Below are 23,277 nucleotides of genomic sequence, written 5' to 3'. Positions count from 1 at the left end.
GCCCAGTAGTTTAGTCTGAATCGCTCTACACACACACACAGACACACACACATACTGGTGTGAGCCACGTTATCCGGTCAGTGAGTTTGCACAATCATTAAGATGCCGGGAAAAATGAGCAGAGTTTACAGGCCGATTCTGTCCAGATTTGAGATGAAACTTTATTTTGTAATTCTAAATGAAGTTGGAAAGAAATCATTCGCCTATTTTGAAACTTTAGCTAAGCTGACATTTTACATGAATAGAGATGCCATGTAGTGTATGTTGACATTTACTATCATAAAGTGGTCAAAAGGCAGCTTAACGGTGCTCATACAAACACACACACACACACACACTTTCGTATATTATAAACATAAATCATCCAAATTAAATATACCGGCCTCTTTCGGTCACATCGCTGCTCTTGCCGCTGCTCTCTCCAAACTACGGCGTCCATTTTCAGTGTCAACTGAACTTATGGCGCGCCGAACTTGTGTGAGGAATTTTACCGCGTAAGCGCGGTCACGTGTTACGCAAGAGGTGTATAAAAAACATGCATCCGTGACATTTTACCTCCATTTTCTTGCCTGACGTAAAACGAAACGAAACTTAATTTAGGGGTATTTATTGACCGTTTTATACGGCTTTTGACAATATTTTCCTATGCTGCCGGCAGGATATACCGACCGGGCATCCTTATGAGGGTGTGTAAACTTGCAAAAGGCAGCTTAACGGGGCTCACACAAACACACACACACACACACGCACATACACCACGACCCTCGTCTCGATTCCCCCCTCTATGTTAAAACATTTAGTCAAAACTTGACTAAATGTAAAAAGACGACACTGAGTTAAACAATTCACTTACTGGTCAGCAGTGTGAACTTACAGCACAGACAATGGAAACTTCGATGCTTTTTCCCCCTTCCGATTGAATGACTTTGGTACAATAATCTGTCATCAATGAACTCATCATTCTTCCCACCAGTCCAGACGTCACCTTCCCACCAATTGCAGACTTGTTTGTCATCTGAGCGAATAAAAGTCAATATAAATACATGTGCACAGGAATGAGAACAAGGATTCTCAGTCATCACAAAAACAAAAACAAGTCGCGTAAGGCGAAATTATAACATTTAGTCAAGCTGTCGAACTAACAGAATGAAACTGAACTCACTGCATTTTTACAGCAAGAGCGTATACTCGTAGCATCGTCAGTCCACCGCTCGATGCACAGGCAGTGAAATTGACAAGATAACCAAATAAATAACCAAAAAACTGCGCGGAGTGTACTCCAGCTCCAACATACAAAGGTACACTCACTTTTCTTCTTCTAAAATTTCCACGTTCCGCTCTTGGCGTCACTGTCCAGCGACAGCGTACTGCCTGGGGTTCCGTGGATGATTTTCCCTAGGGGAACGCTCCGTCAGGGAGGGGGGTTCCACGGAGGCTTCCACAGTGGGTGCTGGTTCTCGCATGTGGTGGTGACTTGGCGTCGCTGCTCAGCGTACTGCCGGAGGTCCCTTTGATGGTGCATTTTAGTGGGGGTCCAGTATGGGGAAATGCCCTCCGTCACGGTTCCTCCCTTGCATGTCGCAACTTCTGCCTTACTTGGCTGCCGTCACAGCTGTTACCGTAGTCCCTGAGGTGTAGAGGACCCGGATAAACTCGTGGGGGCGAGCGAGAGGTGGCTGGGCAGAGAGACACCGAGGTGATCGCCAAGACGCCGGCAAAAGTTCATTCCTCCGGGATGAGCAGCTGGCCTGCACCTGAGACCTACCAGAACGCCTCCATGGAGGACTGCCGTGATCAGTCAACTCAATGGGACTGTCACTACCTGGGCGCTCCAGAATACCCAGCCTGCTTGGAGTGATTGTAGTGCTAGCCTGCCTCTTCCCTTCCCCCTGTGTTGTTGCCACACATAATGAATTTCCCTTTAAAACTGGAAACCTCACCAAACACCACGCCCTGCCTCAGGGGACATCACTCTGTCTGATGAAGGGGGCTCTCAAAAACATAAATGCTTACTAAATATGGAAATCATTCCCACTACCATCCCCTGTCTCAGAGAAACCACTCTGCCTGTGTCATCATCCTAAGATTTTGCGCTGGGGGAGGTCCTTGGGACTATACTATCACTATTTAGGGGAAAAGATGTCAGTCCCAGCCCCACTAACTAGACCTAACAGTAATCTTACCCTGTCTTTCTCTGACACCTTGTCCACCACCTGTACCTGATCTGCCATGTTAGCTCTATGAACATCTCGTCCTGACAGTTGGGATGATAACCTCTCCCTGCCCAACAGGGGAAATCAGTGCACAGCGGCATAACTTCACACAGCTATACCATCGATAAGCGTGTGGTTGGACTTAGAGCAACTTCTTGTCGCCACTCAGAAACTAACTATTCAGAAGCTAACTATGCAGGCGTGTACTCAGGTACCTCTTTCCCAAATCAAGTTTGTAGGGGCACTCTTCTTATTTCATCCCATCGACCCTTGCCTCTTTACTCCCCTCCCTGTTAATTCAAAAGGACTGCAGGAATGTGTTGCGGGGTATGGTGTCACCCTGTCCCCATCTTGGTTCCCCTCCCCGTTTTGATATTAGGAGGACGGCTAGGTCTTTGGGAGAAGGAGTTTTTCTGAGAGTTCACCCTTCGTCCCTTGTGTTACTCATGGACATGAACAAATAGTGTTAAAGAAAATAAACCTGCATTCATAATCATCCCCCTCTGCCATGTGTCTGGGCACATGGACGGGTACAGAAAAGCGGTGATCCCGCCAGCAGGGATGCGAAACACAGTACTGTAAAAAGTAACCTAGTAACATGAGTATAACAAGTACAAACAATCAACACTTGTATCGGGTAAAAAACCCATTAGGCCAAAATAGTGCCTCCCGCCAGAGCTGTGGTGTCATATTGTGAAAAGATATGGGTTTCGGACATATTTCAATAACCTAACTGCATTCTAACAACTATCAAAGCCATGGGATAGACAAAAATAAACCCATGGACGGGCACAGATAAGCTGTTATCCCGCCAGTGATAGTGGGAATCCAGAACATTAATCACATATATTTTGATATAAAAATTTGCAGTACCCACACCTCCATCCTGAGCTTGGCCCACAATGGCGGTGTGGTGGTTGTCAGCCTACCAACAAAAACTATTTTGGAAAATGGTCTGCCTATCCACTAAAACAAATCAGATCCTATATGATGCTGTGCCAGAACCTGCCTCCTTACAATGGGACACTTGAGGCAAAAATAAAACTGTTTATATTTGTTGTTGGATGTTGCAGCATTAAAGACTGAGGTTTCCTGAATGTGTTTCAAGTTTTAAAAAGATAAATGAAAGCAGCGTTTTTTAGATATTGATCAATAAAGACGGGCACCCGACTGATGTTGGATGTTACACTGGACACAGTACAACTAGCCACAGTATGATGATTACTTGCCAGATATTTCTGAATCTAATCTTTATCATTGACTTAGATGCTGAAATTGACATTCACATCAAATCCAAACCAAAATTCAATTTTATTGTCCCATAAATTCATCTGCTCACTGTGTCCTGTGTAACGTCCGACAGCAAGCAGTACACACACATTTCATTAAAAATGCAACAAACACAGAAATCTTGTCAGAACAAAAATAATCTTATTTAATACATTGTGTACCACATCTAAAACCAGAAACAAAGTGACAAACAGTTTGTAAATATAGTCTGCAGGCTGTTGAGCATGTCAGATGTTACACTTGGTAGATGTAGAACTGAATGGACACAGTTTGTGCTGTGTCCACGTAACGACTGAAAGCCGAGGTCACTCATGCCCGGTACATAGACACGTGTGGACGCAAACACATGGTGTTGCCGCTTCAGTCCGTTTTTGCCGTTGTAGTGTGCATTAAAAAGCTTTAAAAACACTAAAAACTTGCAATTCAGTCGTTATATTATGTCGGACGTTACCAGTACGATGTGCCTGACAAAAAATGATAAACACTCACCTTCTCTCTTCTTTGCCGCCATCTTGGGAAATCAAACACAGAGTGCATTCTGGGTAAAGATGGCTTCCCGAAATAATCTTTCTACCGCGAAAATGTAGAATACCTTTTTTGGAATCTGGATATTTTCGTACGTTACCGTTTGACAAAAAAAAAAGTACTGACCTTTTCAGAGCTGAAAGACTGACTAGCACACGGTCTAATGCTTTTTGTGTGGTAAATTACGTTCAAAGAGTGCAATTTGTAGTCGCCATTAACGTGAATGTTGACGACGGCTCACAGTGGAGTAGCAGACGAACTTTTCGTTCACAAGGCACATTTGACATTATGTGTAACGTCCGAAACCGTTCCTTTTCAATCCTTTTTTTTTTAAGAAATAGTTTGAAATTTTTATTTATTGTGGGACAGATTTGAAGACTTATACTTCATCTACAAACACACACAGTAAGTTATAGGTAAGTCGATGGTAAACAAGCAAACAAGCAAAATCCTGAGTTCCCTTGAAGTGTCCCATTCACACTCACTCGTTTCAACCCACGCATCTCGTTTCTTTCTTTTTTTATTGTCAAACAGAAATGACCATATCTAGCACGGTTATGATTATTATCTCTATGGGTTATGTTTGTCATTAAAAAACATTGGTTTGCCATGAAAGATGCGAACAGATAAAAAAAAATGTAATCAAACTCAGGGGGTGACCGTCAAAGCACGTTTTGGCACAGCGTCATATACCCATCGACCACCAAAGCCATGGGGAAGAAAAACAAAACCCATGGACGGGCACAGAGAGGCTGTTAACCCGCCAGCGTGGCCAGTATATAGTGCAGTTAGTCACTAGTAATAAATTTATAAACACAATGTTTATTGCCTATACCCAGTAACTCCAACACAACATGACAGTGTAAAAAACAAACGAATAGTGATCACCCTAGTAGGAATTTGAAAAAAACCAAAATAAGATTATAAAATGATAAAACAAAACATATAACTTCCCCCTCGTTCTTAATACTGTACACACAAAAGGGGCGTCCTCGGCACAACATTTCAACCTTTACATTATTTAAAAATCATGCATGGTTGTAGTGTCCGGTCGCCATCTTAAATTTTCGCTCTTTGTGTAAACTGATATGGGGGCAAAAATATGGAACAAAAAAAAAACTAAAGCACCGTCAACAGACTCTGTGCAATACTAAATAAACCATGCTGTGGTGACCCGGTGTTGTTGTAGCAGAGAAAAAAACCAAAAAAACAAAACAAAAAAACAAGACGGACACACATGTATGCCGAAACATACCACAGAAACTGACGACTGACACGCCCACCCAGATAGTAACTCGTGTCAGGGACTCCTATGTCCGTTAGGGCATTCCCTCCCGCAGAAACTCAGCAAAAAAAAATAACCCAGCTACACTTACGCCGGCGCAGGTTCTTTAGACGAACTTCTGACACCATTGTGGTGAAAGCCGAGCTTTACATAAATGACAGAACAGTTGACAGGACGGAACGCACGCAACACATAACAAATGTAAACACGCACTGCGGCCGGGGTTCACCCAGCCGCCTTGCGTTTGCTACATTAACTTCTCATAATGCTGAGCTCCCCCGGGGGAAACTAAGCATAAGCGCCTCTAACGGACTTACCGTTAAAGGCTGTAACACGAACGTCTTCAAGTCTTGAAGACGGTCGTAGAATCGATGCTGTCAGGTGTTGTCTGGTCTGTGTCTCGCTCGAATCTGCTCTCTTACCCGCCACCTCGTGGCTTTACACTTCCGGTACAGGGGGAATCTAATGGAGTCGTCTCCCTTAGCCTTACAGGGAAATCGACATTCACCACAATACCACTGGGTGTTCAGAGCCTAAATTGCGGCATCATGCCGAAGCAGTGCACTGCAGCTGATTGCAACCAAAAACCAATAAAGGGTTCAGGAATAAGTTTTCATTCGTTCCCGAAGGAATCGCATCTTCTCCAGCAATGGTTAGTGAAGATCAACCGTTTCGACCCGAACACGAAAAAACTATGGAAGCCAAACCAACACGATTGTCTGTGTTCGCGGCACTTTCTCCCGACGGATTTCACCATGCGGACGCAGATCAGCAGACAAGAAAGCCTGCCACATAAAGCCATGCTTAGACCAGACGCAGTTCCAACCATTTTTTACCACTCACAGGGGGGCAAAAATCGGACTACAGTGTCATCGGAACGACGAACTGCTTTTAAACGCAGACGAAAGGAAGTGAGTACATAATATACCAAAAGTTATGTCGGGGAGAGGGGTTGGGGTTGCGCTGGTGTCAGTGGCACCCTGCAGATATATCTCTGGGTGCACGTGGCGTTTTCGTCAGAGAGACAGTAACTTTGGTGAAATGGCATCTGCTCCTAAGGTATTGGAGTACAGTGTGTTTTTTTAAGTTTCAGTTTCTAGCACAGTCTACCTGCATGTGAAAACTGCATGTCCATTGCTGTTGCCGATTTCATACCGCAGTGCATATATTTATTTATTTTTCAAAATAATATTTTTTGGCGAAGTCCACTCATACAGGATTGAGAAATGTAGAGCTTATAGATCTCTAAGCCCTTTTAAAACTGTTATGGCTTCTCAAAGGAAGGCCAGAACATACAGACACACAAAAGCCGCCAGACCACATCACAACTGAACAGAACTCTACAATCCACAGGTGTTGCCCACACACACACACACAGAAGGCGTATTATATCTATATATCTATAAGTATATAGAGATAGATGACAGTGTATTTTTCGCGTGGCTATAAATTGATTCGACCTTTGCACTTTTACAGTGAGGACAACTTGGGGATGCAAGGAAAGCGTTCTGGACAGTGCAGTGACCTTCTAAAAATAGTAACAGAACGGGAATATCCGCGCGCCACACGAAGGAAGGGAGATAAACGCTGAAAACACTGGAGAAGATAAGGAAGAGTTACTGGGAATGGATCCAGAGAAAATCCAAAATTCGGTTCAGCGCTGCGCGCTGAGAGCACGTGTTGAAATATCTCATCGACCAGGTTGTGTCCGGGGTGTACCTGAATATGGTCACCAAATTTGAAACTGATCCATCGAGAACCTTGGGCGCGCATCGCACACACAGACAGACAGACAGACACAAGTCGTATATATATCTATAGATGTATTTGTGGGGCGATAGGCATAGGCCGAGGCAGCTGGTGTTTTGTTCGTGTCACAGACTTTGATGATACTTTACACCAGTTGCAGCATACTAGCACTCACTTGTTACTCTGCGAAACACAACTTTTCTTCTCATTTTTGTTACCCACAGGTAGGATGGGGGGGGGGGGGGGGGGGGGTGAGGTGAGGACTTCGGTGTAGGTTTAGAATTTTCTGTACATAAAAACAAATTAAATCACAAGGAAGAAAAGGAGGAGAGGGGATAACTGTAATGGGTATTGGGTATGCCATATTCAGAAACTTCATCTTTGAAACAATCATTACTTCATCTTTTGAAACTATTAATAAAATATTTTAAAAAATTATCAACCTATTTTTTCCCATCATGTACAGATAATGACTGAGTTGCTTCAGCCTGACACTCCCCACTCATTCCAGGCTGACGCTGAGGTAGAACCAGAGGCATCAGATGAAAGCCAAACAGATCCAATTGGGTAGGTGATGTTGTATGTGTGGATGCAACACTTCATGTGTACATGATTTCAAAATGATTACATCTATAGCTATAACTAGTGATGACATTGCTCGCTCGCTCTCTTTTTGGCTCACGTAAGTGTAGCCTATGCGATGCTAACTTTTGTCTGTCTGTGCGTGCGTGCGTATGTATGTATGTATGTGTGTGTGTATGTCTGTGGTAGAAACTCTAACATTTGAAGACGTCACATTACATTGACGTAACATTATGACGTAAGAGGGTTAGACGTCACGCGAAGGAATTACTGAAAGTCTCGGTCATTGTTATTTTGAGCAGGCCGAGACTAGTTCAGTAGTTGGCAGTCATGTCCCTGTAAGTAGGCTACATGCAGACAGACAGATCTAGATCTAGTGTCTCACTTTCTTGCACAGTTTCACCTATGCTCTTTCTGTGTGTGTGTGTGTGTGTGTGTGGGACGGAGTGATTGAGTTTGTGTTACTGTTTGTCGATTTCTTACGTGAGCCTTGAAGGCTTTGCCTCTTGTTGTTAAAGCTATACAATCTAGCTATTAACCATCAATGTTTTTCTTACACCTTATTGCTTACATTTGCTCTTATAATTATGATGCGTGCAACCAAAATCGTACACACGCATCCCTCAGACTCATAATTAAGTTTAAAAATACATTTAAAACAATTCTTTTATGAATGTTTGCCAATTACAAAAACTCATCATGTGTTCAAATACTGGATCAGCTTCAGAATGTGCTTGTGAAGCAAAGTAGTCTAGGAATTTTTCTTGTCATATTTTTTCCCACTGACCCTACTGATCGTATTCTAGACAATAAAGCGTACAAAATATGGCGAAATCGTGTGGGTTCCCAGGTCTGCACTCTATGTCACTATCTGACACACGTTTTGATCAAAGATTTCTTTTACAGGGGTCACTCGATTGATTATACATGTACAGGCCTTACAAAAACTCAAAGTACACTACCAATTAAAAACTCAACAAAAATTCAGAAAAGGTTCAACTTAGCAACTCTTACATAGCATTACAGGACAAATACGCAAGATAGCTTAAAGGCACAATGGATTGTGCATTCTTAATGTTAATGTTCTTAATTTTATTCACTAAAATTACAAAATGAAAAGGTTGTTTGGTTTACTTGCAAAACATTCCTTTAAAATGTTTTCTTCTTTATCTTATGCTGAAATAACGGGTTTTTTCACGATCCACACAATGCAACACAATAGTAGTTCAATGTTCTTAATTTTATTCACTAAAATTACAAAATGGAAAGGTTGTTTGGTTTACTTACAAAAAATTCTAATTTTGTTTTTATCTTTAAACCAGGATCAAAAGCTACACAACGAGAGTTCTAAGCAAATTAACAACTCAATGAAAATCCAAATGGTTGATCAACAAAGATCAAACGTTACCCATGATTTAGGAATAAAATATTTGAAAATCAGGAGCACTAAAATCTGACTTTTGTAATTGGAAGTTTTGCAACAGTTTCAATGCAACCTCGCACAAACACGAAAATAAAGCCAGGAACGGTGAAAGTTGCAGATACATGAGTCATGATTTCAAACAAATATGTCACAAAACACGATCTAAGGACAATTTTGTTAAGTTCTGAAGAAGTTTTCAGGGGTTTTGGGGGGTTTTCGGAGGCAAGTAGTACCGCAAAAATCATGGTGGCCAAACATGGCGTTCCAAAGCAGACGAAAAACGAGAGAGCCTCTTTGCTCGCCGGCCATTTTGGTTTAACAGCGTAGGGTTCGCTGTTTTGTGGTCAGCGAAATTTGAGATCACCCAGCGGGCGGGAAAGGAGGAATTGTGAATTCGGCCGCCGCGATTTGAACCAGCCTCGGGCAGGTGTTTACGTACAGTTACAAAATAAAAGGCGTTTTAATAACATTAACTCATAACATAACATTACATAAGCGGCCTGATAGGCTTTTCAGCCTTTTGCCTGTTATGTATTTCAACTAATGATTTGAAATATCGGTGTTTATAATTGTGCGCTGCGTACGTCCTGGGACGATCTCAATTGAGTTAAATTTTTACAGAACATAAATTGTCTCCATTGCTTGTCAAGTAAGTTTTTGAACGTGTTTAGTGTTCCTGCTGACAAAATGTTGGGTGGCAAATTGTTCCAGTTATTTACAACACGATTATAGTAAAGAAGTTTGCATACAGGTTAGTTTTAACATTATTTTTCTTAATTTAAAATCATGACCTCTTGTGCTCGAACCCTCATGTAACAGGAGTAGTGAATTAGTAGCGCATATATCATAAAGATTATGTAATATTTTATAGGTGCCTTGCAACCTCCTGTACTGTAAGTTTGGCATATTAAGGAATTTCAATCTCTGTTCATAGCTTTCAAGAAATGCTGCTGAACACTTTCAATGAGTATTATTATGTTTCTTTAATGAGGGTGACCATACCATATTCCTATACTCAAGTATAGGGCGAACAAGCGATTTGAAAAGAGGAACCATGATGTCTTTTGACTTGTACTCAATCTTATGGACTATCATGCCAGAGACTCTGTTAGCTTATTTTGCTGTTTCGTGTATGTGGTCCACAAAAGATAGGCCCCCATCCACCACAATGCCTAAATCCTTCTCAGCATTAGTGATCTCCCGAATACGACCATCCATCATCTAAGTTTCTTTTGGAATATTTTTACCAATGTGCAAAACTGTACATTTTTTGCTGTTAAATTTAATTTGCCATTTTTCTGTCCAATGGGTTAACTTATTATACTGTTTTGTAAGTGAGCAACATTTTCAGGAGATTGTACCTCCATATATAGGCCTTTGTATCGTCTGCGAACATTTTTACCAGACATTCCACAATATCAGGCATATCATTTACAAAGTAAACAAAGTAGGCCCTAACACACTACCCTGTGGTACCCCGCTGGTGACTGGAGCTTCATCTGAGGTATCTTCCCCAACAGACACAAACTGTGATCTTCCCGATAGGAAATCTGCGATCCATCTGACAATACTGTATTCCCACCAATACCATAAGCGTTTAATTTTGTAATCAATCTTTTATGAGGGACTTCGAAAGTTTTCTGTAAATCTAAGTAAATAACGTCCACCGTTTTATTTTCATCTATACTCTCCATCCAGTCGTTTATAGTCGTCAATAACTGTGTTGTACAGGACCTTCCTGCAGTAAACAAAAGGTGGTCTGACAAAAGGTTATTTTTGGACAGATGTTTTGTTGGGGAATCCCTTTCAAAACTTTCAAACACCAGCTGATATTAGACTTCCTTAAACAAACGGCTTATACAAGCAACTAAGATTCTTTTTAGCTAATATTCCAGAGCCTCTCATGTTTTGGTGATTTGTTTAACTTTCACTGTGCTTTGTGGGTCGTGGACGACCCGGAGCCTCACAAAATCGTCTTTATCTCTAAAACTATTTGAAGTTTTTAATTGAGATTTCATGTAATCTCTGATCACCATACGACCTTCCCATTATCCAACTTTTCAAAGATTATCTTTGTAAACAAACAAATAAATGACGACGTAATTTGAACTACACTGTCCGGATGATGTGGGTCGTGGACGACCCATATGGAATTATGTTGTTTATCCTTATTCAGATGGCGTGGGTTGTGTACGACCCATACTCTGCAAAGAGGCGGCAAAACGTTTATTCCTATTTGGATGGCGTGGGTCGTGTACGACCCATACTTTTTACGTTGAATTTTTCTTTGGAAAGTATAGGTCGTACACGACCCACATCATCCGGACTGTGTAATCCAACGCGTGATCCGGGAAAGGTTAATGAGGTCAGCGTGGGGTATTTTCTCGACCAGCTTTGTGAATGTGATGCCAGCACAGACTTCCATGCATAAGCATGCAGATGATTACCAAAACAGCCATATGACAGTGCCATGGAATAATTTTCGTATTCTTACTGCAGTCAGATTAACCATACAACTCCCTTTACCCTGATTTTCTTTAAAGGCCCAGTCTGCCTCAAATGGTTTACATAATGACTGAACTCCCTTTACCTTGATTTTCTTTAACTTTTTAAGGGATGAATTTCGTTGTTTTATGTCACAGCAATGCCTTCAACAGTGAACAGACGGGGACCATCAACGGCTTGAACAGTGAACGTTCAGGGACCATGGCTTCTCACTGCAACATGGAGGAAGGAGACACAGCGATTCTGTCTGGCGTCGAAATAGAGATTGATGTTGCAGAAGAGACAGTGAGCAGTGAACAGACGGGGACCATCAACGCCTTGAACCGTGAACATTCCCAGTCGGGGATCATAAGCACCTTGAACAGTGACCAGTCAGAGACCGTCAACGGCTTGAACAGTGAACGTTCAGGGACCATGGCTTCTCACTGCAACATGGAGGAAGGAGACACAGCGATTCTGTCTGGCGTCAAGATAGAGATTGATGTTGCAGAAGAGACACCGCGGTGTTGGTACATGACTGAACCACAGCCATACGGTAAGGCTAACGAAACACTTGAGATGGGAAACATTGAATTTTCTTTCAAGGCCCAAATGAAGCTTTGCAGCATGAGAGTATAATATATATATATATATATATATATATATATATATAGAATGACCTCAAGAGCGAGAATGCATAGAAATTACGTCATGAGCAAGGGAGATCATCCTTTACTCTGTGTGTGTCTCCACCGCCTACATTCCAACAAGGAATTTTGAAAGCAGGGAGCACACTAGAGGTAATGGAAGAGGTGCTCCCTGCTTTCAAAATTCCTTGTTGGAATGTAGGCGGTGGAGACACACACAGAGTAAAGGATGATCTCCCTTGCTCATGACGTAATTTCTATGCATTCTCGCTCTTGAGGTCATTCTATATTTAACTTTTCTTTAAAAGTACAAGCGATCGAGTGCACATTTTGGCATTTTTAGCAGCGCTCTCATTATAAATTTCTATTTTATATATATATATGTGGTAAGAGGCAGTCATAGAAACAAAACTGGTCTCATCTTGATTTAAACCGGCACGGTTGGCCTAGTGGTAAGGCGTCCGCCTCGTGATCGGGAGGTCGTGGGTTCGAACCCCGGGCCGGGTCATACCTAAGACTTTAAAATTGGCAATCTAGTGGCTGCTCCGCCTGGCGTCTGGCATTATGGGGTTAGTGCTAGGACTGGTTGGTCCGGTGTCAGAATAATGTGACTGGGTGAGACATGAAGCCTGTGCTGCGACTTCTGTCTTGTGTGTGGCGCACGTTATATGTCAAAGCAGCACCGCCCTGATATGGCCCTTCGTGGTCGGCTGGGCGTTAAGCGAAAAAAAAAAAGAAAAAAAAAATCTTGATTTAACCCCTTGACTGCCTTATGACGGGTATACCTGTCATGCGCTTGTGCAGCCGCAGCGCCTTAGGACGGGTTTACCCGTCTTCTCCGTTCCGCGATTTTCCAGAAATGCTACGTCACTGCTGACACACAAATAGCAGCCAGATGGCGTGGGTCGTGTATGACCCATACTCTGCAAGGAGGCGTCAAAACGTTTATTCCTATTCGGATGACGTGGGTCGTTTACGTTAATTCTTCTTTGGAAAGTATGGGTCGTACACAATCCACATCATCCGGACTGTGTAGTCTAAAGTGTGATCCGGTGAATGTTAAAGGCACAGCATGGCTGAAATGTTTCCATGCTGCATGACATCCAAGGGAAGGGTCAGTGGCGTTATTTGAATCAGTTAGACAATGTGGCTTTTCTTTCTTTTCTTTATTTGGTGTTTAACGTCGTTTTCAACCACGAAGGTTATATCGCGACGGGGAAAGGGGGGAGATGGGATAGAGCCACTTGTTTCTTGTTCACAAAAGCACTTTTCAAAAATTTGCTCCAGGGGCTTGCAACCTAGTACAATGTATTACCTTAAAGCTGTGGTCTATTTTATGACTTTACGGGGCTACGAGGTTGAAAAATAGGGATACAATCATGTATAGAATTCTGTACAGCAAACGCTACCCGAAACCCCCATATATACGGCGTGTATGACCTTGAGAGCTTCAGTCAACGCTTGAATTTTGCAGTGGTAACATCCGGTTTGCTCTCTCAGAGCTGAGCATATTTGTCAAGAAGGATCGAGCAGAAAAAATAAACGACTTGGCAGGGATTCGAACTCGAAGGCCTCGGGGCCTCGAAATGTCGGGGCCGATGTCTTAACCGCTAGGCCACTTCACCAGTGTTGTCAAAGATAAAAAAAAGAGATAATTTTATATCATTCTACACTTAAATTACCATTCATGCGTTGCAAAAACGTCAAAATTGCCATTAAAATTTGCCTTTATTTGCAAACATGTTTCACGGAATCGCAGTACATGTTTACACCGTCATGCCACATGACATTCGCGCCATGCAAATAGCTGCGATATCTCTATTTACAACATGCAAGAAAAATGACAAGAACAGTAATTGAATCTCTCCAAAGCTCTGTGCAGTTGAAAACAGACATCTAAGAAATAGTTATACATTGTATTCACTTCTGAACAATGGGCGGATAGAGATATAAATCATGCTGCTTCAAGAATAACATAACATGAATTTATATCAATGTTTTTCCTTCTTTTTCTCAATTGGCGCAGTAGCCTAGTGGTTAGGACATGAGACACAAAGTCTCGAGGTCGAGAGTTCGAATCTTCGCCGGGGCGTTTATTTTTCCCCCTTGATCTCTCTTGAAGATAAAATATGATCAGTCTTGAGAGAGCAAACCGGATGTTATCCCTGCCAAATTCAAGCGTTGACTGAAGCTCTCAAGGTCATACACGCCGTATAGGTGGGGTTTCGGGTAGCGTTTGCTGTACAGAATTCTGTACATGATTGTATCCCAATTTTTCAACCTCGTAGCCCCGGAAAGTCATAAATAGACCACAGCTTTAAGGGAGAATACAAGTTTCCAGTACAAAGGACTTAACATTTCTTACATACTGCTTGACTAAAATCTTTACAAAAATTGACTATATTCTATACAAGAAACACTTAACAAGGGTAAAAAGATAAACAGAATCCATTAGTCGCCTCTTACAACATGCTGGGGAGCATCGGGTAAATTCTTTCCCCTAACCCGCGGGGGGTGACAATGTGGCCTTGTGTGGCCTTTGTTTATAAGGAAGGGATGTTTCAGATCCATAGTAGGTATCATTAAAATCAAGTTTAACTCAATTTTGACTAAATGCAGGCAGTATAAGGTGAATAAAGCATAGTTCTCTCCGAAACAGCAAAAAAGTGAATTTCAACCATACAGACCCTCACCACCTTATTCTGTTTGCTGAGCAGCTGGCCCCCAACAACTTATCTATTATTTTGTGAGAACGGGTCACATATGTTTCGGTGTATAATGCATAAAACCAGCTGTAAAGAAGATTACATTTTGACGTTTTACAGGGATACTGTTTATGTTGGCTGCTGCTGCTTTTAGCTACTGTTAGTGTCACAGGGCTGGATAGGATTGTCCCTCAAAATCAAAGGAGACGAATGTAATACTATCAGAAAGGATCCTAATTTGCACTGCCTTTATGATTGTGTTTTGCTTTCTTTTTCAGTGCCAGTCAGAGAAGATGTTGCCACAGAGAACACAACTACTATGCCTTCTGTGCAGACAGTGGAAGGAAATGCTACAGTCAACACTCACAGTAATACCTGGCTGAAACAAGAGATGCACTCACTAGAAACACAGACTAAAGTTAGCACTCCCATTGAAACAGGTACTAGCCTGAAACAGGAGACACAGACACCAGAAACACAGACTGAAGTCAGCACTTGCAGTGATACCTGGTTGAAACAGGAGATACAGACACCAGAAACACAGACTGCAGTCAACACTCACAGTGATACCTGGTTGAAACAGGAGATACAGACACCAGAAACACAGACTGCAATCAGCAGTGACAGTAATATCTGGATGGAACAAGAGATACAGACACCAGAAACACAGACTGCAGTCAACACTCACAGTGATACCTGGTTGAAACAGGAGATACAGACACCAGAAACACAGACTGCAATCAGCAGTGACAGTAATATCTGGATGGAACAAGAGATACAGACACCAGAAACACAGACTGCAGTCAACACTCACAGTGATACCTGGTTGAAACAGGAGATACAGACACCAGAAACACAGACTGCAGTCAGCAGTGACAGTTCCGTAAAGTACCTTGTAAAGTACCTTGCACCAATTCCGACCCAAAGTAGGGAGTGGGCGCTTACTAGGTACTACATCCTATGCACGAGCAGTTTTCAGTAAAAAATGTGATCTTTGATCACTTCGTAATCATATCTTCCTTCTATTTTCATCATCCATTGTTTGTCTTGTTCGTATTGTCATTAGAAGAGCTTGGGAAGACAAATGTCGTCGCATCCTTTTCTTGTCTGCAGAGGTGCCGCAGTCGGCCGCACTGTGTCTCTGTTTCCCTTGAACAAGGGGTACGTCTTCTGGATATGGGCAGCAGTCTATTTTACTTGGCCAAAGACTGTTTTTGGCAGAGAGAGAGAGAGAGAGAGAGAATTGAATTGAATTGAATTGAACTTTATTTTACAAGGATTTAGATGTAAGGCTACGCCTTTTCTTACAATCTGTCCTTGGGAGAGAGAGAGAGAGAGAGATATAAAGAGAGAGAGAGAGCGAGAGGAGGGGGAGTATTGTGTGTGTGTGTGTGTGTGTGTGAGTGTGTGTGTTTCCATTGGCGTTATTATCCAAATAGTCAAGAGCTGACAGCTTAAATGCAACGGTGTACGATTTGATCCGCAGCATCTTGTAATCATTGACTTGCAGGCGTTTAGATCCAAGGCGTGCAGACACACGTGATAGGGTTTGCAAGAAAGGGAAATCATTCACAAAACTAGCAGATCAAGTGCGGAATTTTTATTTCCCCTGATTTCAATGGTGTAAAGTGGGGGGTGGGCGCTTACAAGGTACTATACCCTATGCACGGTTTTGGACTAAAAGTGGGGGGTGGGCGCTTACTCGATACTGGGCGCTTACAAGGTACTTTACGGTAATATCTGGATGGAACAAAAGATACAGACACCAGAAACATGGACTGCAGTCAGCACTCACAATGAAATATGGCTAAAACAAGAGATACAGGCACCAGAAACAAAAAGTGAAATAAGCCCCCACAGTGATACCTATCTGAATCAAGAGATAAAGACATTGGAAACAGAAACCGAGTGTGGTACATATACAAGAGTGGATAAGCATACTTGTACTGAATGTGGTGCTTGGTTCACACTGTCCGTTCATTTACATGCTAACACACCAGAGAAAGCATGTGTGCACAGACTGTAATGCTAGGTTCCATAAGCTTAGTGGTTTCAACCAACACATGTTAACACATACAGGATAGAGGAAGTATGCATGTACACAGTGTGATGCTAGGTTCACACAGTCTGGTCCTTTGAAGCGACACATGTTAACACATACAGAGGAGAGGAAATATGCATGCAAGGAGTGTAATGCTAGGTTCAATCATTCTGGTAATCTGAAGCGACATATACAGGAGAGAGAAAGTATGCATGTACCCAGTGTGATGCTGGGTTCAAAGGATCCAGTGATTTGAAGCGACACCTGTTAATACATACAGAAGAGAAAAGATATGCATGCGCTGAATGTGATGCTCGGTTTACACAGTCTTGTGCTCTGCAGCAACACATACAGGAGAGAGAAAGTATGCATGTACACAGTGTGGTGCTTGGTTCACACAGTCTGGTCCTTTGAAACGACACATGTTAAAGGGCAGCTGTTGGGTTGTGGCTCTCAAAATCTGTTCATCAGAATGAGTTCTCATGTAATTGAAACTGTACTTAAAAGTTACTTGGTGATTTTAACAGCTTGATAACACAAGTCCGAAGATTTTAGACATGCTACAATGTCTTTAATCAAAGAAAGTTTGCATTCTTGGCTGAGTCAATGCAGCCCGCTCGAAAATTACTTCCCTTGGACGCGTGACGTCAGCGGCGGAATCGGCCGGGTTGAACGGCGCTCTCTTTATGCCGTGTAGTGAGCGCAATCGGATTGTCTAGTCAAGCCCTCAAGCATACTTCACGGGTAGGTGAAGAGAAACTTAGGATGGGGTGTCTTCTCCCAGGCCAAAATTTCGCAGTAAAAAACGGAGTTTATAAAGTGTCTTTCGTCCCCCTCCTGCTTTTGTTCAGGTGTTCCCACTTGAACCCTGTTTTTGTTCAACTTATTGGTATATAATGTCACGCGTCGAGGGACACGAACACACACACACACACTCACACACAGACACACACATGCACCCACAAACACACACACACCACACATACACGTGTAATCACACACATACACACACATACGTGTTATCACACACACATACATGTTATCACACACACACATATATATATATGTGTTATCAATCACACACACACACACACACACACACGATAACCATCACAATCACAGTTTGACAAATTCATCTTTGATTTTTTTGCGGCCGAACCCCCCTCCCCCATATTCCACACTAGATCCACTGTTTCATCTTTGTCTTCGTCTCTCTTCCCTTTATCTTATCTCGTCTACCTACTTGAGTGAGTAACTGAAGAGGTAATGTGATATGAATGCTGTTTTTATATGTTATACTCTTACTTTCTGCCTATGTCTTAATCACAAGCGCAAGACAAATTCTTCTATGTGGAAATTGAAGCCAATAAAAAAAAATTTGAGTTTGAGTTTGAGTCATCATCTCTTTCCTAGATTTTCCCACCGACAGAGTTGGTTTTTGTCTTGAATTCAATACCTCACACGTACACGGTAATTGGCGTGACACTTCAAGCAGACCTTCTTCAGTGTAAAGTGTCTACTGACCAGGGACACGAGGGTCTGTGGTTGAGCAACTTTATGGTTTAGCCAGAGTGGGGGAGTAGCAACAGCATGTGAACCACTTTAGAAATAACTTGTGAAGGTTGCAGTTGGTCAGATCAAAGAAGAGAAGATCAATCAATCAATCAATCAATGACGCTTATATCGCGCATATTCCGTGGGTACAGTTCTAGGCGCTCTGCAGTGATGCCGTGTGAGATGAAATTTTATACGGCCAGTAATTGCAGCCATTTCGGCGCATATTTACCTTTCACGGCCTATTATTCCAAGTCACACGGGTATAGGTAGACAATTATTAACTGTGCCTAAGCAATTTTGCCTTTTGTCAATCGTGGGATCTTTAACGTGCACACCCAATGTAGTGTACACGGGGGGGGAGTTCGGACACCGAAGATGGGAACGTGGGTCCTGAGAAGATACCACCACCCTAATACTTTACTTTGTGCAAGAATCGATCACGCGTACAGCATTACCGATGCCCAGCTGTACTCTGCATTGTACTGTAAACTTCGCAGCGGCCTTATCGGGTTCCGCAGATGACGTCACTGCCAGGCTAACGCTGCGGCGTCTCTTCTTGTGCTGACAGAGTTGTCAGTCGCGGATTTTGAGTCGTTTCGGCCTGCCAACTGCTTCGTTTTCTTGCGGATTGTGAGAACTAGCAGAAAGTTTCACTCATTTTCATGGTGTTAAACTAATGATAAAAGTATCTTCTTCTGGACCAAATCAACAGTTTTTAGTTGAATCAACTCGGAAAACTCTTAAACACGTGTTTGCACGTGACTCCGCGCATTTTTGAGGCCAGGCAACCCGACAGCTGCCCTTTAACACATACAGGAGAGAGGAAGTATGCATGCAAGGAGCGTAATGCTAGGTTCACACATTCTGGTAATTTGAAGCGACACATGTTAACGCATACAGGAGAGAGGAAGTATGCATGCACTCAGTGTGATGCTAAGTTCAAAAGGTCCAGTGGGTTGATCCGCCCTGATATGGCCCTTCGTGGTCGGCTGGGCGTTAAGCAAGCAAACAAACAAACAAACAAGTGGGTTGATGCGACACATGTTAATACATACAGAAGAGAAAAGATATGCATGCAAGGAGTGTAATGCTAGGTTCACACATTCTGGTGCTCGTTTGAAGCGACACATGTTAACGTGTACAGGAGAGAAAAGTTGAATTGTGTGTGCAGTGTCGGATACTAGGATGAGGTTACATTCATGGAAATTCGGGCTGAAATCTCGCTAAGGAAAGCGAGCTGCCATACTTTACAGAGCTAACCATTTTTACATTTAGTCAAGGTTTGACTAAATGTTTTAACGTAGAGGGGGGAATCGAGACGAGGGTCGTGGTGTATGTGCGTGTGTGTGTGTGTGTGTAGAGCAATTCAGACTAAACTACTGGACAGATCTTTATGAAATTTGACATGAGAGTTCCTGGGTATGAAATCCCCGAACGTTTTTTTCATTTTTTTGATAAATGTCTTTGATGACGTCATATCCGGCTTTTTGAGAAAGTTGAGGCGGCACTGTCACGCCCTCATTTTTCAACCAAATTCGTTGAAATTTTGGTCAAGTAATCTTCGACGAAGCCCGGACTTCGGTATTGCATTTCAGCTTGGTGGCTTAAAAATTAATTAATGACTTGGGTCATTAAAAATCTGAAAATTGTAAAAAAAAAAAAAATTTATAAAACGATCCAAATTTACGTTCATCTTATTCTCCATCATTTTCTGATTCCAAAAACATATAAATATGTTATTTTTGGATTAAAAACAAGCTCTGAAAATTAAATATATAAAAATTATTATCAAAATTAAATTGTCGAAATCAATTTAAAAACACTTTCATCTTATTCCTTGTCGGTTCCTGATTCCAAAAACATATAGATACTAGAGGAATACCCGGCTTCGCCGGGGTGAATCGCGAGACAGAGACAGACAGCGTGGCGGTTCACCACAATCACCTTTGAAGGCGAAGTCCTGTCAAACGGGTTTGAGAATTTTAGAGCTTATTTCTTAGCCCTATATTATCTGTTGTGGCTTCTCAAATGCCAGAACATACGGACAGACAAAAAGCGCTAGACCCCATCACAAACAGAACTCTACATTCCACAGGTTTTTGCCCACACACAAACACACACACACACAGAGAAGCCGTATGTATATCTATATCTATAAATATATAGAGATAGGTGACAGTGTATTTTTCGCGTGGCTATAAATTGATTCGACCTTTTCACTTTGACAGTAAGAACAACTTACGGGTGCAAGGGAAGCGTTCTGGACAGCGCAGTGACATTCTAAAAATAGTAACTTACAAATGGGAATATGGATTGAAGCCACACGAAGGCGCAAAACACTGGAGAAGATAAGGAAGAGTTACTGGGAATGGTGAATTCGCCGGGGTGAATCGCGAGACAGAGACAGACAGCGTGGCGGTTCACCACAATCACCTTTGCAGGCGAAGTCCTGTCAAACGGGTTTGAGATTTTTAGAGCTTATTTCTTAGCCCTATATTATCTGTTGTGGCTTCTCAAATGCCAGAACATACAGACAGACAAAAGCCGCTAGACCACATCACAAACAGAACTCTACAATACACAGGTTTTTGCCCACACACACACACAAACACACAGAGAAGCCGTATATATATATGTATATCTATATCTATAAATGTATAGAGATAGGTGAGAGTGTATTTTTCTGCCCACACACACACACAAACACACACACACACACAGAGAAGCCGTACATATATATGTATATCTATATCTATAAATGTATAGAGATAGGTGAGAGTGTATTTTTCTGCCCACACACACACACAAACACACAGAGAAGCCGTACATATATATCTATATCTATATCTATAAATGTATAGAGATAGGTGAGAGTGTATTTTTCTGCCCACACACACACACAAACACACACACACACAGAGAAGCCGTACATATATATGTATATCTATATCTATAAATGTATAGAGATAGGTGAGAGTGTATTTTTCGCGTGGCTATAAATTGATTCGACCTTTTCACTTTGACAGTAAGAACAACTTACGGGTGCAAGGGAAGCGTTGTGGACAGCGCAGTGACATTCTAAAAATAGTAACTTACAAACGGGAATATGGATTGAAGCCACACGAAGGAAGGGAGATAAACGCAAAACACTGGAGAAGATAAGGAAGAGTTACTTATAATGGTGAAATGAACACAAAAACCAAAATCGGTTCAGCGCTGCGCGCTGAGAGCACGTGTTGAAATATCTCATCGATGATATTGTGTCCGGGGTGTAGCTGAATACGGTGTCCAAATTTGAAAAAGATCCACCGAGAACTTTGGCGTTGTGATGTGGTGTAAAAGCTTTGGTGTGTCGGTATGGGGGCCCGGGTAGCCGAGGTGGAACCAAAATCGGTTCAGCGCTGCGCGCTGAGAGCACGTGTTGAAATATCGACCAGGTTGTGTCCTGTCCCGGGTGTACCTGAATATGCCCACCAAATTTGAAGCAGATCCATCGAGAACTTTGGCCGTGCATCGCGAACTCGCACACAGACACACAGACAGACACAAGTCATATATATATATAGATGACTAGAATGAATACCCGGGTAGCCGGCTTCGCCGGGAAGAAGTACTTAGAGCCGTACGCGGGCTTCGCCGGGTCCGAACAATGGACCCGCCAAGCTTAGGTCCCTCCCAGATTCGTGGAATGGGAACAGCACGAAAATGATTCAGTGGCCATAATGCCATTCCTGACCATATCGAGTCCCATCCTTGTCGACGAATGTAACCGTGTTAATCACCTTTGGAGGCGAACTCCACTCAAACAGGACTGAGCAAGTTATGGCTTCTCAAAGGAAGGCCAGTACATAAAATTACACAAAAGCCGCCAGACCACATCACAAACAGAACTGAACAATGCACAGGTGTTGCTCATATAGAGACACACACACACACACACACACACACAAAAACACAGAGAAGCCGTATCTATAGAGAGATAGATGACAGTGTATTTTTCGCGTGGCTATAAATTGATTCGACCTTTGCACTTTTACAGTGAGGATAATTTACGGATCCAATTTACGTTCTGTACACTGCGTTGACCTTCTAAAAATAGTAACAGTAACAGAACGCCGGGAATATCCGAAGACGCTCAGCGCAGTGGACAGCGCAGTGACATTCTAAAAATAGTAGTAACTTACAACTGAACGGGAAAGCCACACGAAGGAAGGGAGATAAACGCCAAACACTGGAGAAGATAAGGAAGAGTTACTTATAATGGTGAAATGAACACAAAAACCAAAATCAGTTCAGCGCTGCGCGCTGAGAGCACGTGTTGAAATATCTCATCGATGATATTGTGTCCGGGGTGTAGCTGAATACGGTTTCCAAATTTGAAAAAGATCCACCGAGAACTTTGGCGTTGTGATGTGGTGTAGCGGCTATGGTGTGTCGGTATGGGGGCCCGGGTAGCTGAGGTGGAATCAAAATAGCTGAGGTGGAACCAAAATCGGTTCAGCGCTGCGCGCTGAGAGCACGTGTTGAAATATCTCATCGATGAGGTTGTGTCCGGGGTCTCTCTGAATAAGCCCACCAAATTTGAAGCAGATCCATCGAGAACTTTGGCCGTGCATGGCGAATACACAAATACACAGATACACAGACACAGACACCGACACACAGACACAAGTCGTATATATATATAGATATGTTTGGATTAAAAACACGCTCAGAAAGTTAAAACGAAGAGAGGTACAGAAAAGCGTGCTATCCTTCTCGGCGCAACTACTACCC

The 23,277-nt window shown here is 42.5% G+C and overlaps 1 protein-coding gene across 2 annotated transcripts; it reads left to right on the top strand.

Annotated features, from left to right (window-relative positions):
• Positions 1-5,684: 5,684 nt before the first annotated feature.
• LOC138980598 (glutamate--tRNA ligase-like) lies at positions 5,685-15,917 on the top strand. 2 transcript variants are annotated; one of them, XM_070353505.1, is made up of 4 exons: positions 5,685-6,224; positions 7,529-7,629; positions 11,710-12,107; positions 15,182-15,917. In XM_070353505.1, the coding sequence occupies exons 1-4, from the start codon at positions 5,685-5,687 to the stop codon at positions 15,883-15,885; spliced, it is 1,743 nt and encodes a 580-aa protein (XP_070209606.1). In that variant the 3' UTR covers positions 15,886-15,917. The 2 variants fall into 2 exon arrangements, with proteins under 2 accessions (XP_070209606.1, XP_070209607.1); XM_070353506.1 differs by lacking the exon at positions 5,685-6,224 and having other exon boundaries at positions 7,321-7,629.
• Positions 15,918-23,277: the final 7,360 nt, after the last annotated feature.

Source organism: Littorina saxatilis, linkage group LG11 (assembly GCF_037325665.1).
Source record: "Littorina saxatilis isolate snail1 linkage group LG11, US_GU_Lsax_2.0, whole genome shotgun sequence".
NCBI classification, from domain to species: domain Eukaryota; kingdom Metazoa; phylum Mollusca; class Gastropoda; order Littorinimorpha; family Littorinidae; genus Littorina; species Littorina saxatilis.
This window is presented reverse-complemented; position numbering and strand designations above follow the sequence as displayed.

Excerpts from the sequence above, each read along its gene's own strand:
- LOC138980598 (XM_070353505.1), top strand. The coding sequence starts at position 5,685 with ATGCTGTCAGGTGTTGTCTGGTCTGTGTCTCGCTCGAATCTGCTCTCT. Across the intron at positions 7,630-11,709 it reads AGCCAAACAGATCCAATTGG|CAATGCCTTCAACAGTGAAC; the intron begins GTAGGTGATGTT and ends TTTATGTCACAG. Across the intron at positions 12,108-15,181 it reads GACTGAACCACAGCCATACG|TGCCAGTCAGAGAAGATGTT; the intron begins GTAAGGCTAACG and ends TTTCTTTTTCAG.